This window comes from Amblyraja radiata, chromosome 7 (assembly GCF_010909765.2).
Source record: "Amblyraja radiata isolate CabotCenter1 chromosome 7, sAmbRad1.1.pri, whole genome shotgun sequence".
Taxonomy (NCBI): Eukaryota; Metazoa; Chordata; class Chondrichthyes; order Rajiformes; family Rajidae; genus Amblyraja; species Amblyraja radiata.
Genome location: NC_045962.1, coordinates 90,554,610 through 90,573,943, shown reverse-complemented (window position 1 = coordinate 90,573,943; position 19,334 = coordinate 90,554,610). Strand labels below are relative to the sequence as shown.

The 19,334-nt window shown below is 50.8% G+C and overlaps 1 protein-coding gene across 1 annotated transcript in view; it reads left to right on the top strand.

The window, feature by feature from the left end:
- Nucleotides 1–19,334, top strand: part of LOC116975639 — a 613,100-nt gene that overhangs the window by 20,405 nt on the left and 573,361 nt on the right. The window contains exons 8-15 of the mRNA XM_033024967.1: nt 1,576–1,746; nt 7,777–7,924; nt 8,933–9,009; nt 9,664–9,828; nt 11,648–11,740; nt 12,225–12,320; nt 16,109–16,201; nt 16,773–16,868. Coding sequence (XP_032880858.1) covers nt 1,576–1,746; nt 7,777–7,924; nt 8,933–9,009; nt 9,664–9,828; nt 11,648–11,740; nt 12,225–12,320; nt 16,109–16,201; nt 16,773–16,868 — 939 coding nt within the window. The remainder of the gene's footprint in view (nt 1–1,575; nt 1,747–7,776; nt 7,925–8,932; nt 9,010–9,663; nt 9,829–11,647; nt 11,741–12,224; nt 12,321–16,108; nt 16,202–16,772; nt 16,869–19,334) is intronic.

The following is a 19,334-nucleotide window of genomic DNA, read 5'->3' as shown; positions in this document are numbered from 1 at the left end:
CTTATCTGTACTCCCTCTATGGCAAGAATGTCTTTCCTTAGATTTGGAGACCAAAACTGTACGCAATACTCCAGGTGTGGTCTCACCAAGACCCTGTACAACTGCAGTAGAATCTTCCTGCTCCTATACTCAAATCCTTTTGCTATGAATGCTAACATACCATTCGCTTTCTTCACTGCCTGCTGCACCTGCATGCCTACTTTCAATGACTGGTGTACCATGACACCCAGGTCTCGTTGCATCTCCTCTTTTCCTAATCGGCCACCATTCAGATAATAGTCTACTTTCCTGTTTTTGCCACCAAAGATTCTACTGCAGTTGTACAGGGTCTGGGATGTCAGGACTTTCATATGAAGAAAGGCTGGATAGACTTGGCTTGTACTCGCTAGAATTTAGAAGATTGAGGGGGCGTCTTATAGAAACTTACAAAATTCTTAAGGGGTTGGACAGACTAGATGCAGGAAGATTGTTCCCGATGTTGGGCAAGTCCAGGACAAGGGGTCACAGTTTAAGGATAAAGGGGAAATCCTTTAGGACCGAGATGAGAAAAACATTTTTCACACAGAGAGTGGTGAATCTCTGGAACTCTCTGCCACAGAAGGTAGTTGAGGCCAGTTCATTGGTTATATTTAAGAGGGAGTTAGATGTGGCCCTTGTGGCTAAAGGGATCAGGGGGTATGGAGAGAAGGCAGATGCAGGATACTGAGTTGGATGATCAGCCATGATCACATTGAGTGGCGGTGCTGGCCGAAGGGCCATATGACCTACTCCTGCACCTATTGTCTATTTATCGTCAATTGTCAAATCAGTGGCAGGTCTTGTTTAATCCAGGGGACCCACATTGAGTCCGTTTTAGGGAGAAGTTGATCATGTTTAGTTTAATATAATTTGATGACCATTGAATCTGAATCAACTGAATATTGATTGATACAACATGTGAAGAGGCCCTTTGGCCCTGTGTCTGCACTAACCATAAATCACACATTCACACTAACTCTATGTTTTCCCACTTCTGCATTAAATTCCTGCACACATCTGGCAATTTACAGAGGCCAATTAACTTACAAATCCTCTTGTCCTTGAATGTGGGAGGAATCTGGAGCACCCGGAGTAAACCCACACGAAGAATTGTTAAACTCTACTCAGCCAGCCCCGCAGGTCGGGACCTAACCCAGGTCTCTGGCGCTGTGAGGCAGCAGCTCTACCAGCTCCACCACTATGTCACCCACAATGTTTAATTTAATGGGTGCTTGGCCTGGAGCTGTAGGTTCACCAGCTGTCAATGCACATTTGGGGTGAGGGCTGGGGTTTGCTGCCTCAACATGGAATTGTCCTGCCACAGGTCTTCAGTAACATGAGCAGGGCTCATGGAGCAGGGCTGCGGTGGGGAGTGTGGGTGGGGAGGGTGAGGTCGAGGGCAGCAGCTCACTGCTAACGGACACTGGTCAGACTGGACTATGGGCTGAGACCGACCATTCACACTAACTATGTAATCCCACTTCAGCATCCAAATCTACCCGGTCCCCTGCTGCACTGTGGGACCAGGTACATTTTACAATGTTTATATTCGTCCAGGTGACCATCCCAGCGTGACAGACGGGGAGGTGACCAGAGAAGTGTGTTTCGAAGATGTTGGTGGCGGTGGGTCTGGAGAAGAGTGCAAGGACATCAAGGTTAAAAACTGCAGCAGTTACTTTGTGTATGAGCTGAAGCCAACACACATCGACCAGTCTGTGTATTGTACAGGTACGTGGCTGTTACATATTGACAAGAGATGTGAGGGGTTGTGTGGAAACACAGGGCTGTCCTGAGTCACTAATACACCAGATCCCACCTCAGTTAGTGATCACTTTTTTTGGTTCCCCGCACCCTATCTGAAGTAAGCTGTCCAGTGTGAGGATCTACCTCGTTATCGGCCTTTTAGTTTGTGATGGTGAGTAGTTGTTCAAAGCTTGGACTCTCTAACGATTGAGTTTGGTCTTTATCAACACAAGTACAGGCCCTTCAGCACACACATGCACTGACCATGATGCTCATTTGAAATATATCCTTCCATTCTCCACCTCGCCATGCTTTTGGCCTAATGTCAACGAAGCATTGTTGCCATAACTGCTTCATTCAGCACCTCAGCTGTGCAGACTGGGCATCGACCACTCTGTGTGAAAATAGATTTTGCCTGGTAAATCTCTTTTAAACTTTCTGCTCTCACCTTAAACCTATCCCCTCTGGTATTGGACATTAATCCTACCCTGTCTATGCCTCCCATACACTATGTACTTCTATCAAGCAACCTGTCAGCAGTGGTCCGAATAATCTGAAGAAGGGTCTCGACCCGAAACGTCACCCATTCCTTCTCTCTAGAGATGCTGCCTGTCCCGCTGAGTTACTCCAGCATTTGTGTCTATCTTTGAAAAATAAACCAAGTGTGTCCAACCTCCCCTACAACTAATAGTGTCTAATCCAGGCAACATTCTGGTAAAACTCTTCTGCACTCTCTCCCAATGCTCCACAGAGAAGCTGAGCCTGTTCTCCCTGTGGCTGAGGTGATTTAGATGGGATATTTTAAACTAATTAGGAATATAGACTGCAATAAACTTTGCACTCTATCAGAGGTAGAATTTTATGATGAGGGTGATGAGATTTAGAAGGCAGATGAGTGGAGTTACCTTCTCCAGAGAGTAGTGGCCACCTGAAATACACTGCCTCAGAAACCTTTATTTGGGTGATGTTGTTATATTTTATACAGTACTAGACCAAGTTCCCCCAACGCAATATTCCACCACTCATCCATAGCCCCCAACGCAACACGTCCCCAAACGCAATATTCCACCACTCATCCATAGCCCCCAACTGTGCAGGCACAGCTCGTTCCCCTCATCCACCAACACTCCCACCCCCTCCTCTTCACCGTCCCTCTTCTCTCCCCTCCCCTCCTCCCCTCCTCCACTCCCTCGCTCACCTGTCCCTCCCTATACAATACAATACAATACAATACCGTTTATTGTCATTTGAACCTCAAATGAAGTTCAAACGGAATTTGGTTTCTGCATTCATTCAACAAGAAAACAAACCTAGACACAGAATTAACACAATTTACACAAACATCCATCAGAGTGAATCTCCTCCTCACTGTGATGGAAGGCAAAGTCATTGTCTCTCCCCTGTTTTCCATTCTTCTCCGGATGTTGAAACCCCTGCCGGACGATGGCAAGTCCCGCGGCCGTTAAAGCCGCGCCGGGCGATGTAAGGCCCTGCTCCGGGTCTTGATGTTGGAGCCCCTGCCGGACGATGGCAAGTCCCGCGGCCGTTAAAGCCAGGCCGGGCGATGTAAGGCCCTGCTCCGGGTCTTGATGTTGGAGCCCCTGCCGGACGATGGCAAGTCCTGCGGCCATTAAAGCCAGGCCGGGCGATGTAAGGCCACGCTCCGGGTCGTTTTCAACACCGCAATTCCGGCGGGAGAAGTTGTCGTTGTGGGAGCTCTGAAAAGCGGTCTCCCACCAGGGACCCGCGAGCTCCCGATGTCACCATCCACCGGGCCTGTGGCTGGAGCCTCCGATGCTCCGAAGTCAAGTCGCAGCCGCGTGCCACCACAGCTCTCCACGCTCCGAAGCCGGCCAGCTCCACGATGGTGAGTCCGCAGGCTCCGTGACTGGATACCCCGGGTCGTTCCGGTTGGAGGCCGCTCCACGGTGCTAGGCCCCAACGACACAGAGACCCGACAGGGAAAAGGTCGTGTCCCCCGTACAGGGATGAGATTTAAAAGTTTCCCCCGCCCCCCACATAGACACAGCTAAAAACAATATATAAACTACCTCCCTCTTCTATCCCCTCTCCTCCTCCCCTCATACACTCCCTCCCTCACCTCTCCCTCCTTCACCTTTCCCCTACCCTCAGTCACTTCCTACCCTCACCTTTCTCCTATCGCACTCCCCCACTAAACACAATGTTTAAATAATATTTCCCCTCCTCCCCTCCCCCACTCCCTCCCTCTCCTTACAACAATACAACAAATCTCTCATTGCACTGAGTGGAACATTGTTGATTAGCAGCTAATGTAAATGAGATCCCATTGTGACGTCACAGCTGGAAACTGCCAGAATCTGCCAGCAGCATCCGCCAAGTTATTGGTCTCAAAGTGGGGTTTTGTAAAGTTAAAAATGTTAATAACTTGTAAAATATAACATCAACCTGAACAAAACTTGATACAAACCACAACGGGACAATTGTGAGTAAGGTGGTGCAAAACTTGTAGTGCTGTCCGGTATCATTTTGGCAAAGGTCCAGGAGCACATGGATACACTTACATAGAAACAAACAAGATGATAGTTTTAGTAATATATATACGAGACCAAGTGGGACCCATTGGGCAACGCAATATTCCACCACTCACCCGTTCCCCCAACACAACCCGTTTCCACCACTCACCCATTCCCCCAACACAACCCATTCCCAGAGCTGCCAACTCTCACGCTTTGAGCATGAGAATCACGCCCTCAAGCAAACTCTCACGCCCTCACGCTGATCAGAAGTTTCTCACGCTCTGTGGTGAGAAATTCTGTGATCAACAAAAATTTAAAAACTCGGATAAACTGCATGGTCCGCGGGTATTGGAGAGCCGGGGCTGAGGGAGGGATGGGAGCAGCGGGCGGATACAGATGTGGGGAGTCAGGACTGGTGAGTTTGCGGGGCTGACGAGTGTTTGCGCGGCTAGCGAGTCGCTCGCTACAGCTCTGGTCACGGAGCGCTCCGGACAGTGCGAGTGTCCCGGGCCGTCGGAGGCGTCGCTGCCGCGAGAGTCTCTGTGCCGAAGGGACAGACTCTCAAAGGGAGGTGGAGAGAGAGAGAGGGGGGAAGGAGACAGGGGGGAGAGAGAGAGGGGAGAGACAAAGGGGGAGTGAATGGAGAGGGAGAGGGGGAAAGAGGTAGGGGATAGAGAGGGGGGAGAGTGAGGTGGGAGAGGGGGGGAAGTGAGAGAGGGGTGAGAGGGAAGAGGGGGTGGAGAGGGAGGAGAGGGTTGGAGAGAATGGGAGAGAAAGGGGGAAGAGAGAGGGGTGGTAAAAGAGAGAGGGGGAAGAGGGAGAGAGGGGGAAAGAGAGAAACGGGGGAAAGAGAGAAAGATGGGGGGCAAAGAGAAAGAGGAGAGAGAGACAAAGAGAGAGGGGAGAGAGAGCGAGGGGGAGTGAGGTGGGAGGAAGATATGGGGGAGAGAGAGGGGGAGAGAGGAGGAGAGAGGAGGAAAGAGAGACGAGAGAGAGAGGGGGGGAAGAGAGAGAGGTGAGAGGAGAGAGAGGGAAGAGAGAGAGGGGAGAGTGTATGGAGAGGGAGAGGGAGAGAGGGGGAGATAGAGAGGGAGCGAGAAAGAGAGAGAGAGAGGGGGGGAAGCGGGGGGGGGGGAGAGAGGGGAGAGAGAGGGGGGGGGGGAGGGGAGAGAGAGAAGAAAGTGAGGGGGGAAGAAAGGGGAGAGAGAAGGGAGAGAGAGTTAGGGGAAAGAGAGGGGAGGGGGGAGAGAGAGGAGGGGACGAGAGATAGGGGGAAGAGAGAGGGAGAGAGGGGGAGAGAGAGGAGGGGGGAGAGAAGAGAGTGGGAAGGGGAGAGAGTGAGGGGGGGAGACAGGAGAGAGAGAGGGGTGAGAGGAGAGGGAGAGAGGAGAGATGGAGGGGAGAGAGAGAGCGGAGAGAGAGGGGGAAGAGAGAGAGGGAGAGGGGAGAGAGAGGACATAGAGAGAGAGAGAGGGGGGAGAGAGAGAGAGAGGGGGAAACAGGAGAGAGAGGGGGATGAGAGGAGAGGGAGAGAGGAGAGATGGAGGGGAGAGATAGAGGGGGAGAGAGAGAGGGGGGTTGAGAGGAGAGAGAGTGCATCCTGGAGGACAACTAGTGGCTGCTGGAAGTAAGTACCAAGCACTGGGTAGAAACGGTGGAAGATAGTAGACTTCAAATGGGGGTGGTTGGAGAAAGCATCCTGCTTGCCTGTCAGATTTTCACTTACTGTAACTGCAGGAAAAATGTTCCCGATGTTGGGGGCGTTCAGAACCATGGGTCACAGTTTAAGAATAAAGGGGGGGGCAGTTAGGACTGAGATGAGAACAAACTTTCTTCACGCAGAGAGTTGTGAATCTGTGGAATTCTCTGCCACAGAAGGCAGTGCAGGACAATTCACTGGGTGTTTTCAAGAGAGAATTAGATTTAGTTCTTGGGGCTAATAACATCAAGGGCTATGGGGGAAAAACAGGAAAGAGGTACTGATTTTAGTTGAATAGCCATGATCATATTGAATGGCAGTGCTGGCTCGAAGGGCCGATGGCCTATTCCTGCACCTATTTTCTATGTTTCTATGCTTGAGTATATGGCAATAAAACTCGATCACTTGATTTTGAAGCATTCATGCATGGTGGAGGTATAATGTAGTCATAGAGTGATACAGTGTGAAAACAGGCCCTTCGGCACAACTTGCCCACACCCGCCAACATGTCCCAGCTACGCTACCTGCTTTTGGTACATACCTCCAAACCTGTCCTATCCATGGATCAGTCTAACTTTTTCTTAAATGTTGGGATGGTGCCTGCCTCAACTACCTCCTCTGGCAGCTTGTTCCATACACCCATCACCCTTTGTGTGGATAAAGTTACCCCTTAAAAAGTTACCTCTTAAAAATACTTCATACAAAAAACATTGAAATCATACTTCTACAGTGCACTAAAACATGATTTTAAAACATAAAATTTCAAAAAGTTCCTACCCTTGGAGGGGGGACACCCTTCTTCCACACCCTCTCCCCACTCGGTTGCTCCACTCACTCACCGGGTAACCCCAAGGCCAGTGATCAGTGATCGCACAGCCTCCCCCCTTTCAAAAACGCTCCAATCCAATTTAAAGCATATATATTGTATTCAAGTGTAAGTTAAAAGACTCGCTGCAGTATGCACCATATTGCACAATTCCAATGGGAGGGGGACACGCTCCCCCCCCCACACCCCCCCCCCCCCCCCCCCGGTCGCTATGCTCCCTCGGGCTTGGTCTCTCGCAATTTCTCACTCCCAACTCTCACCCAATGTTGGCAGCCCTGCATTCCCCCAACGCAATATTTCACCACTCACCCATAGCCCCCTATTACGCAGGCATGTCTCATTTGCCCTCATTCCCCAACACTGCCTCCCCCTCCTCTGCACCCTCCCTCTTCCCTCTTCTCTCTCCTCTCTGCTCTCCCAACTCCCCATCCCCCTACACCCCATCCCCCCTCCACCTCATTCCCCCTGCACCCTCCTCTTCACCCTCCCTCTCCATTCCCCTCTCCTCCTCTCTTCCTCCATTCCCTCCGTCACCGCTCCCTCCCCCTCCTTTCCCCTACCCTCAGTCACTCCCTCCCTCCCTCCCTCCCTCCATCACCCCACTCCCTCCCTCCCTCTCCTTACAACAATGTAACAAATCTCATGTTGCACTGGGTGGAAGACTGTTGATGGGCAGTTTATGTAAATGAGATTCCATTGTGATGTCATTGTTGGGTGGAGCACTGGTGATGGGCAGTTTATGTAAATAAGATCCCATTGTGACGTCATAGCTTTAACTGCCACTGCAGTGTTCAAGTCAGTCTTTCTCAAACTGAATTTTGTAAAGTTGAAAATGTGAATAACTTGTAAAATATAACATCAATTGTGAGTAAGGTGGTCCAAAAATTGTAGCGCTATCGTGTACCGTTTTGGTGTCGTTCCAGGCATGAATCGCATACATGCATGCTGGGTATTAACGTGACATTAACTCTGACCATTATGATATCCTCCAGCCGCAGACTCCGCACTCGGTGATCCGTGTGTAAACCACACCGTCCTGGACCAGCCCTGGAGGAGCACGGGTTGTACCCACACTGAGTGCAGCAGTGGACAATGGCAGAATGATGAAAAGCACGGAGTGGGGTGGTACAGATTTAAGAGGTGAAACAAAGAGATCATTGCGTTTGTCAATGACATAGAAAATGTTTTGGAAACAGGCAGTGAGGGAAAATAGATTGAGAGCAAGGGTGATCAGTGTCAGGAATGGGACAGTGTAGATACAGGGAGACTGGGATCATCAGTGTCGGGAATGGGACAGTGTAGATACAGGGAGACTATTTCTATAGAAATGCTACACTTGTCGCTTTACCTCCCCCCTTGACTCCATTCAAGGACCCAAGCAGTCTTTCCAGGTGCGGCAGAGGTTCACCTGCACCTCCTCAACCTCATCTATTGCATCCGCTGCTCTAGGTGTCAGCTGCTCTACATCGGTGAGACCAAGCGGAGGTTGGGCGATCGCTTCGCCCAACACCTCTGCTCGGTTCGCAATAACCAACCTGATCACCCAGTGGCTCAGCACTTCAACTCCCCCTCCCACTCCGAATCCGACCTTTTGTCCTGGGCCTCCTCCATGGCCAGAGTGAGGACCACCATAAATTGGAGGAGCAGCACCTCATATTTCGCTTGGGCAGTTTGCACCCCAGCGGTATGAGCATTGACTTCTCCAATTTCAGATAGTCCCTCATTTCTCCTCCCCTTCCCAGCTCTTCCTCAGCCCTCTTCCTTTCTTCTTCCCCCCACCCTCACATCAGTCCGAAGAAGGGTTTCAACCCGAAACGTTGCTTATTTCCTTTGCTCCATAGATGCTGCCTCACCCGCTGAGATTCTCCAGCATCTTTGTCTACCACAGAAGAATTCTGGTCCATATGCATGTAAATGGTTTTGACAAAAGAGTCAGCCTGGACGTTGTGGGCTGAAGGGCCATTACTGCACTGTACAAGCTGCATGACAATAGACAATAGATAATAGACATTAGACCCTTGACTCTGTTGAAGGGGCAAAAATGAATCCCTGTGGTGAGTGAATATTGAGAGTGGGCCCATTGCCGGCCTCTCTCTGGGTGAACAAACTCCCTCAGTTCAGGGACTAACTCTCTGATTGTTGTTTCAGTTCTGGCGGATGGAAGATTCCCGAGACTGACGTTCCCACCTATCACTGCTCCGGGACGAGCACAGGCTGGTTAAACGGTAGGGTCAGAGTTTGCAAATCTGGGGCTCGGGGAATGGCCGGGGAGGGTCAGAAGCCCCGCCCCTGATGGGCACTGACAGGTGAAGCCCCGCCCCTGATGGGCACTGACAGGTGAAGCCCCGCCCCTGATGGGCACTGACAGGTGAAGCCCCGCCCCTGATGGGCACTGACAGGTGAAGCCCCGCCCCTGATGGGTGCAGACATGGGAAGCCCCGCCCCTGATGGGCACTGACAGGTGAAGCCCCGCCCCTGATGGGTGCTGACAGGTGAAGCCCCGCCCCTGATTGAGACGGTCAGATGAAGCCCCGCCCCTGACATGTCAGCACCCATCATGGTCGGGGCTTGTGTTTCTAGTCATGTTCATAAGTGATAGGAGCAGAATTAGGCCATTCGGCCCATCACGTCTACTCCACTATTCTCCTGCCTTGCCCCCGTATCTCCAGACCCAGCACCCCAGGGTGCCAGCACCAGGAGCTGGTCTCAGGAAGCAGCTGCTGCTGTGGGGAGGGTGAGGGCAGCAGATCACCACTGACTGATACAGATCAGCCCAGAGTGTGGGTTGTGATCACTGTGTTACACTGGCTCCAGATTCACATTCCCAACCGCACTGTGGGACCGGGTACATTTTACAATGTTTATCAACCTCATTCCAGGTCCTCATCCCAGTGAAGGAGACGGGGAGGTGACCAGGACAGTCTGTTTCACCTGGGATGGAAACGGCTGTAACAGACAGCATGAGATCAAGGTGAAACGCTGCGGAGGTTTCTTTGTGTATCGGCTGGAGCCCACACTCTGCTGTAACAAGGTGTATTGTACAGGTACGTCGCTGTTCACAGCAACTCATCTGGGAGGTTGTTGGGAAAATCTGGAGAGCGACAAGTTGGCAATTTTCCAATCCCCGGTCTGTGTGTGTGATCATCTCAGGTCCCAGTCCCACACCGACTGTCTGAGATAAACCACCAGGGCCTGACCCCCACCTCACCTGTAGGATGTCCCCTGTCCCACCTCACCTGTAGGATGTCCCCTGTCCCAGCTCACCGACCCACTCATTACACTCACCCTGTGACGTAGGCTTCCCTCACCTCCGTTTCCCCATTGGACACTCTCCCCAACCCCAGAACCTAGCAGTTTCTCCCTCGTAATGACCCATATGTCCCTTGCCCCCTCCCGTGCACCTGGTCTCACACCCGTCCCCTTCTCCCCCCCGCCACCCCATCAAACCATCCCCTCCCCTCCCTCAACTCAACTATCTCCTTCTCCCCTGACCCACCCTCCTCTCCCATCAGACTCACCCGCCGCTCCCCACAAACCCACCTTCCCCTCCGTCTCCCGCGACCCAGTCTCCCCTCCTTGTAGGGGAAGTGTAGAGGCGGGTGAGTGGAGAGTAGGACTGACTGGAGTGGGAAGCAATGTAGTCTGGAGTCGGGGGGCGCTGAGGGGCGGGTGTTCTGGGTTGGTTAGGGGGAGGTGAGGGTGGGGTGGGGGTTGGGAGGGGGTGTGGGCGGGGGTTGGGGTTGGTTAGGTCGTGGTGTGAGGGGTGGTTCGGGTGGGCTGGCGGTAAGAAAAGAGCTTGCAACGGGGGGTTGGTGGGCTGAGTGGAGGGAGCGAGGGGTGAGGCTGGATGAGAGGGTGTTGGAGGGAGGTGTGGGGTGAGAGTGGTACGGGGGGCTGGAGTGGGGAGGGGGGGCTGGAGTGGGGAGGGGGGTCTGTAGTGGGGAGGGGGGTCTGGAGGGGGGAGGGGGGTCGGGGTGGGAGGGGGGTCGGAGTGGGGAGGGGGGCTGTAGTGGTGGAGGGGGGTCTGGAGTGGGGAGGGGGGTCTGTAAGGGGAGGGGGGTCTGTAGTGGTGGAGGGGGTCTGGAGTGGGGAGGGGGGTCTGGAGTGGGGAGGGGGGTCTGTAGTGGGGAGGGGGGGGGTAGTAGGGGGGAGGGGTCTGTAGTGGGGAGGGGGGTCTGGAGTGGGGAGGGGGGTCTGTAGTGGGGAGGGGGGTCTGGAGTGGGGAGGGGGGTCTGGAGTGGGGAGGGGGGGCTGGAGTGGGGAGGGGGGTCTGGAGGGGGGAGGGGGGTCTGGAGTGGGGAGGGGGGGGCTGGAGTGGGGAGGGGGGTCTGGAGGGGGGAGGGGGGGGGAGTGGAGTGGGGGAGGGGGGGCTGGAGTGGGGATGGGGGCTGTAGTGGGGAGGGGGGTCTGGAGTGGGGAGGGGGGTCTGGAGTGGGGAGGGGGGTCTGGAGTGGGGAGGGGGGTCTGTAGTGGGGAGGGGGGTCTGTAGTGGGGAGGGGGGCTGGAGTGGGGGCCTGGAGTAGGGTGAGGGGGGGCTGGAGTAGGGGGAGGATTGAGTGTGGGGTGAGAGGGGGACAATGTATGGGTCACTCTGACAGTGACAGTCGCTGTTCCAGTTGCCGGTTTTTCAGGCACAACCTGCAACTTGACCGTCACCAGCAGTCGCCTGAAAAGCCGCCTGAGTGGGACCGGCCCAAAAGGCAGCAACTACACTGCTGCTCCACCGTGCCGTCCTTGGGGAAATACGTGGAGGTGTCAGGATACACGACGCAGGAGAGGGCGGGAATCCGGTCTCCTTCCATCCCGCAGAGCTGCTGGATTATTTCCCCACTACACCCACTGTCTGTCCACACTTTATTACAGATCCACACTCCGTACCAACTGGGGAACCCCAGGAAACAACAGCCCAACCCCAGGAGGATTTGTCCACCGTCCCAGAACCAGGTACAAGCTCAGGTATGGATGGAGGGGTCGTTGGGACAGGGTCTTGCACCGTATCTTCGTGCTGGTGGGGGAAAAGTAGGGTTGGGTACCTGAGGGAAATATTGACACTAAGGGAGGGAGGAGGGGTTGAGGGAATCTGGAGCGAGAGGAAGATGATAGTCTGGACTGGAGAGGAGGAGGTCTGGAGGTGGGAGTTTGGTGCGGAAGAGGAGGGAGTGTGAATTGGGGAAGGGAGTGTGGTGGGATTATGAGTCTGGAGTGAGGGGAGGTTGGTGTCTGTGGGGGAGGGCGATTGCAAGAGGGGGGGTCCCATGGAAGGGAACGCTGCTCTCCATGATCTGTCCCCGAAATTAATCCCAGTGACAGACATTTCCAAAGGAGACTGGATGATGCTGCTATCTGTACAGAACCTATCCTCTAATTCCCAAACTCTTTGCCCAGCCTGATGACCAGATGTGGTTGCCACACACCCACCGCCTCTGTCTCTTTATTCCAGATCTCCAGTTGTCCACAGGGGAACAGACCGATGGATCAACGACTGGAGAATCCACCCAGGAATCATCTTTTGACCCAATGGGAGACACATCCTCAGGTACTGTACCCTCTCACACATTATCACTTGTCCTCATTTACCCTGTAGCCAACGTTTGGAGAATTCAGTATTGTTCCGCAGTAGACAACAATCCTCCTGGGATTGAGATTGAGAATGGTTTAGGGAACCACATGGAGTTTGATGGTGAAGTAGATTTAAGTGGTTAGTGGGGTGGATTGGAGGCCTCTGAGGTGGCAGGGGGGTCTGTAGTGGGGAGGGGGGTCTGTAGTGGGGGAGGGGGGTCTGTAGTGGGGGAGGGGGTCTGTAGTGTGTAGGGGGTCTGTAGTGGGGAGGGGGTCTGTAGTGGGGAGGGGGTCTGTAGTGGGGAGGGGGTCTGTAGTGGGGGAGGGGGAGTGGAGAGGGGGGTCTGTAGTGTGGAGGGGGGTCTATAGTGTGGAGGGGGGGCTGGAGTGGGGAGGTGGGTCTGTAACCATGTAACCATATAACCATATAACAATTACAGCACGGAAACAGGCCATCTCGATCCTTCTAGTCCGTGCCGAACACGTATTCTCCCCTAGTCCCATATACCTGCGTTCTGACCATAACACTCCATTCCTTTCCCGTCCATATAACTATCCAGTTTATTTTTAAATGATAAAAATGAACCTGCCTCCACCACCTTCACTGGAAGCTCATTCCACACAGCCACCACTCTCTGAGTAAAGAAGTTCCCCCTCATGTTACCCCTAAACTTCTGTCCCTTAATTCTCAAGTCATGTCCCCTTGTTTGAATCTTCCCTACTCTCAGTGGGAAAAGCTTATCCACGTCAACTCTGTCTATCCTTCTCATCATTTTAAAGACCTCTATCAAGTCCCCCCTTAACCTTCTGCGCTCCAAAGAATAAAGCCCTAACTTGTTCAACCATTCTCTGTAACTTAGTTGCTGAAACCCAGGCAACATTCTAGTAAATCTCCTCTGTACTCTCTCTATTTTGTTGACATCCTTCCTATAATTAGGCGACCAAAATTGTACACCATACTCCAGAATTGGCCTCACCAATGCCTTGTACAATTTTAACATTACATCCCAACTTCTATACTTAATGCTCTGATTTATAAAGGCCAGCACACCAAAAGCTTTCTTTACCACCCTATCTACATGAGATTCCACTTTCAGGGAACTGTGCACAGTTATTCCCAGATCCCTCTGTTCACCTGCATTCTTCAATTCCCTACCATTTACCATGTACGTCCTATTTTGATTTGTCCTGCCAAGATGTAGCACCTCACACTTATCAGCATTAAACTCCATCTGCCATCTTTCAGCCCACTCTTCCAACTGGCATAAATCTCTCTGTAGACTTTGAAAATCTACTTCATTATCCACAACCCCACCTATCTTAGTATCATCTGCATACTTACTAATCCAATTTACCACACCATCATCCAGATCATTGATGTACATGACAAACAACAGTGGACCCAACACAGATCCCTGTGGCACCCCACTAGTCACTGGCCTCCAACCTGACAAACAACCATCCACCATTACTCTCTGGCATCTCCCATTCAGCCACTGTTGAATCCATCTTGCTACTCCACCATTAATACCCAACCATTGAACCTTCTTAACCAACCTTCCATGAGGAACCTTGTCAAAGGCCTCACTGAAGTCCATATAGACAACATCCACTGCTTTACCCTCATCAATTTCTCGAGTAACCTCTTCAAAAAATTCAAGAAGATTAGTCAAACATGACCTTCCAGGCACAAATCCATATTGACTGTTCCTAATCAGACCCTGTTTATCCAGATGCTTATATATATTATCTCTAAGTATCCTTTCCATTAATTTGCCCACCACTGACGTCAAACTAACAGGTCTATAATTGCTAGGTTTACTCTTAGACCCCTTTTTAAACAATGGAACAACATGCGCAGTACGCCAATCCTCTGGCACTATTCCCGTTTCTAATGACATTTGAAATATTTCTGTCATAGCCCCTGCTATTTCTACACTAACTTCCCTCAATGTCCTAGGGAATATCCTGTCCGGACCTGGAGACTTATCCACTTTTATATTTCTCAAAAGTGTCAGTACTTCCTCTTCTTTGAATGTCATAGTTTCCATAGCTACTCTACTTGTTTCCCTTACCTCACATAATTCAATATCCTTCTCCTTGGTGAATACCGAAGAAAATAAATTGTTCAATATCTCCCCCATCTCTTTTGGCTCTGCAGATAGCTGTCCACTCTGACTCTCTAATGGACCAATTTTATCCCTCGTTATCCTTTTGCTATTAATATAGCTGTAGGAACCCTTTGGATTTACTTTCACCTTACTTGCCAACGCAACCTCATATCTTCTTTTAGCTTTTCTAATTTCTTTCTTAAGATTCTTTTTACATTCTTTATACTCCTCAAACACCTCATTTACTCCATGCTGCCTATAATTATTGTAGATCTCCCTCTTTTTCCGAACCAAGTTTCCAATTTCCCTTGAAAACCATGGCTCTTTCCAATTTTTACTATTTCCTTTCAACCGAACAGGGACATAAAGATGTTCAAAAGGGAACTGCAGGTGCTGGAATATCGAAGGTACACAAGATTGCTGGGGAAACTCAGCGGGTGCAGCAGCATCTATGGAGCGAAGGAAATAGGCGACGTTTCGGGCCGAAACCCTTCTTCAGACTGGGACATAAAGATTCTGTACTCTTAAAATTTCACCTTTAAATTTACTCCATTTCTCTTCCACATCTTTCCCATAAAACAAACTGTCCCAATTTACTCCTTTTAAATCCTTTCGCATCTCCTCAAAGTTAGCCTTTCTCCAATCAAAAATCTCAACCCTAGGTCCAGTTCTGACCCTCTCCATAATTATATTGAAACTAATGGTATTGTGATCACTGGTCCCGAACTGTTCCCCAACGCATTCCTCTGCCACCTGACCCGTCTCATTTCCTAACAGGAGGTCCAGCACCTCCCCTTCTCTAGTAGGTACTTCTATGTATTGCTGCAAAAAACTATCCTGCACACATTTTACAAACTCCAACCCATCCAGCCCATTTACAGAATGTGTTTCCCAGTCTATGTGTGGAAAATTGAAATCTCCCACAATCACTACCTTGTGCTTACTACTAATATCTGCAATCTCCTTACATATTTGCTCTTCCAATTCTCGCTCCCCATTTGGCGGTCTATAATACACCCCTATAAGTGTTGCTACCCCTTTCCCATTTCTCAGTTCCACCCAAATACCCTCCCTAAACGGGCCCTCTAATCTATCCTGCCAAAGCACTGCTGTAATATCTTCCCTGTAGTGGGGAGGGGGGTCTGGAGTCGGGGAGGGGTGGCTGGAATAGGGAGGGGGGTCTGGAGTGGGGAGGGGGGCTGTAGTGGGGAGGGGGGCTGTAGTGGGGAGGGGGGTCTGGAGTGGGGAGGGGGGCTGTAGTGGGGGAGGGGGGTCTGTAGTGGGGAGGGGGGCTGGAGTGGGGGCTGGAGTAGGTGAGGGGGGGCTGGAGTAGGGGGAGGACTGAGTGTGGGGTGAGAGGGGGGTACAATATATGGGTCACTCTGACAGTGACAGTCACTGTTCCAGTTGCCGGTTTTTCAGGCACAACCTGCAACTTGACCGTCACCAGCAGTCGCCTGAAAAGCCGCCTGAGTGGGACCGGCCCAAAAGGCAGCAACTACACTGCTGCTCCACCGTGCCGTCCTTGGGGAAATACGTGGAGGTGTCAGGATACACGACGCAGGAGAGGGCGGGAATCCAGTCTCCTTCCATCCCGCAGAGCTGCGGGATTATTTCCCCACTACACCCACTGTCTGTCCACACTTTATTACAGATCCACACTCCGTACCAACTGGGGAACCCCAGGAAACAACAGCCCAACCCCAGGAGGATTTGTCCACCGTCCCAGAACCAGGTACAAGCTCAGGTATGGATGGAGGGGTCGTTGGGACAGGGTCTTGCACCGTATCTTCGTGCTGGTGGGGGAAAAGTAGGGTTGGGTACCTGAGGGAAATATTGACACTAAGGGAGGGAGGAGGGGTTGAGGGAATCTGGAGCGAGAGGAAGATGATAGTCTGGACTGGAGAGGAGGAGGTCTGGAGGTGGGAGTTTGGTGCGGAAGAGGAGGGAGTGTGAATTGGGGAAGGGAGTGTGGTGGGATTATGAGTCTGGAGTGAGGGGAGGTTGGTGTCTGTGGGGGAGAGCGATTGCAAGAGGGGGGCCGGGGGGTCCCATGGAAGGGAACGCTGGAGTCTGGAGTGAGGGGAGGCTGGTGTCTGTGGGGGAGGCCGATTGCAAGAGGGGGGGGGCTCCCATGGAAGAGAACGCTGCTCTCCATGACCAGTCCCCGAAATTCATCCCAGTGACAGACATTTCCAACGGAGACTGGATGATGCTGCTATCTGTACAGAACCTATCCTCTAATTCCCAAACTCTTTGCCCAGCCTGATGACCAGATGTGGTTGCCACACTCCCACGCCTCTGTCTCTTTATTCCAGATCTCCAGTTGTCCACAGGGGAACAGACCGATGGATCAACGACTGGAGAATCCACCCAGGAATCATCTTTTGACCCAAAGGGAGACACATCCTCAGGTACTGTACCCTCTCACACATTATCACTTGTCCTCATTTACCCTGTAGCCAACGTTTGGAGAATTCAGTATTGTTCCGCAGTAGACAACAATCCTCCTGGGATTGAGATTGAGATTGGTTTCGGGAACCACATGGAGTTTGATGGTGAAGTAGATTTAAGTGGTTAGTGGGGTGGATTGGAGGCCTCTGAGATGGATTATGATTTGGGGTTTGGAGCAGGGCTGGGTTTTGACTGAAGAATAGACCAAAGCAAAACAACAGCTGAAGTGTTATTGGCCTGAAGGAGATAAACGGCATAAAGAATGAGAAATATGATATTCACGAGATCAGTGGGGAGAGTGTGACCTGAAGAGAAGTGGTGGTTTAGGTTTATTATTGTTACTTATCCAGAGATACTATCTCATCAAATAGGACAACATTTAACATAGACAATATTACACATGGATATAATCAAACCAAATTCAAAAGGTAAAGTGAAAAGAAAAATATACAGAATATAGTTCTCAGCATTGTCCCCTTAATGGCCTGTCCCACTTGGCTGTCTTTCACGCACCATTTACGTGACCTGGTAGCGCGCCAACGGCCTGTCGCGTAACTGACGGCCAAAGTGGGACAGGCCCAAGACCCTGGTGCCACGCAACGTCTCACCTCCAACAACAGTAGAAGCAGGTAAACTATTGTCGAACTCGGCCTGGGGCTCACGGCCGTTGCAATGGGTGACATTTCGGGATGAGACCCTTCTTCAGACTGAAGAAGAGTCTTGACCCGAAACATCACCCATTCCTTCTCTCCAGAGATGCTGCCGGTCCCGCTGAGTTATTCCCGCATTTTGTGTCTATCTTCAAATGACGTCACGCGCTCCAGACGGCTGTGCGGGCGCATGATGACGCGCGTGACTCTCGCGGGACCGTCCCGCGACCGTCACTACCGGCCTGTCGTGTAAGTGATGGACCAAGTGGGACAGGCCCTTTACTGTCTGTCCCAGTGTAAATACAGGGTTTAACTGGATAGGGGTAGTTAGCCTCAGTACCAACTGACACAGGGAACTCTTTTCTGGGCTCTCCTCTTGTGTTTGAAGGGCTTTAAACTGGAGTGTATCTGGGGGGGGGCTAGATTTAAGGTGATTCCAAAAATTTAGTGCTCTTTTCTAGATATTTATTATCAGTGGGTCTCTCTCTGTCTCTCTCTCTCTCTGTCTCTGTCTCTCTCTGTCTCTCTCTGTCTGTCTCTCTCTCTCTCTCTCTCTCTCTATCTCTCTCTCTCTCTCTCTCTCTCTCTCTCTCTCTCTCTCTCTCTCTCTCTCTCTCTGGTCTTTCTCTGTCTCTCTCTGTCTCTCTCTCTGTCTCTCTCTCACTCTCACTCTCATTCTGACTCTCACTCTGACTCTCACTCTGACTCTCACTCTGACTCTCACTCTGACTCTCACTGACTCTCACTCTGACTCTCACTCTCTCTCTCACTCTCTCTCTCTCTCTCTCTCTCTCAATTCAATTTAATTTCAATTTAAAAACTTTATTGGCATGATAAAAAAAACATTGTTATATTGCCAAAGTATAAAACATGACACATATTTGAAATGCATAAGTATAAATACAAGTATACAGTGCATGGATAGATATGTCCCTGTACATAAACTTGCAATAGGCCGATAGCCCTTTATTGCTACACGTTCTTGTAGCTGTAAGCAGTACAACACAATAGCAAGTTTAGCAATTCAATATTAATTTCTTAGTGTTAGTTAATGTCGAATTAGTGTGTGCTTACATATGTGCATGTTGGTCATTCACCGTCTCTCAGGTTATGGCATGCTGTTACGTATTGTGCACCAAGATGTGCCGTATTTCCTTCGCCAAGGATTATTCTTAGTTTTGATGTATCATCTAGTTCTTTAAAATCAGGGGTTGCCACAATGAGTTTGTCAAAGTATGCTTTCCTTGTTTTGTCAAATTTTTTGCATTTTAGGAGGAAGTGCACCTCTGTTTCAACCTCATCTGTCAAACAGTGGCCGCATATTCTGTTTTCTCTTGGTTGCCAGAATCTCTTCTGTCTTCCATTTTCAACTACCAAATAGTGGTCACTTAACCTGTATTTGGTGAGGGTCTGTCTCTGCTTTATGTCTCTAACAGTTGAGAGATAGTCTGCCAATTTATAATCTCTTTTTAGGGAATGGTAACATTCTAATCTGCTTTGGCTTTTGGTTTCTTCATCCCAATGTTCCAAGTACGTTTCTTTACATTGTTTGATAATTTGGTTCACTCTAATTGGTGATTGGGGGCCAGTATTCATCTGGGGCCGGTCAGGGTTTAACTGGATAGGGTTTAACTGAGTTGGGGTAGTTAGTCTCAGTACCAACTGACACAGGGAACTCTTTTCTGGGTTCCCCTCTTGTGTTTGAAGGGCTTTAAACTGGAGGGTATCTGGGGGGCTAGATTTAAGGTGATTCCAAAAATGTTGTGCTCTTTTCTG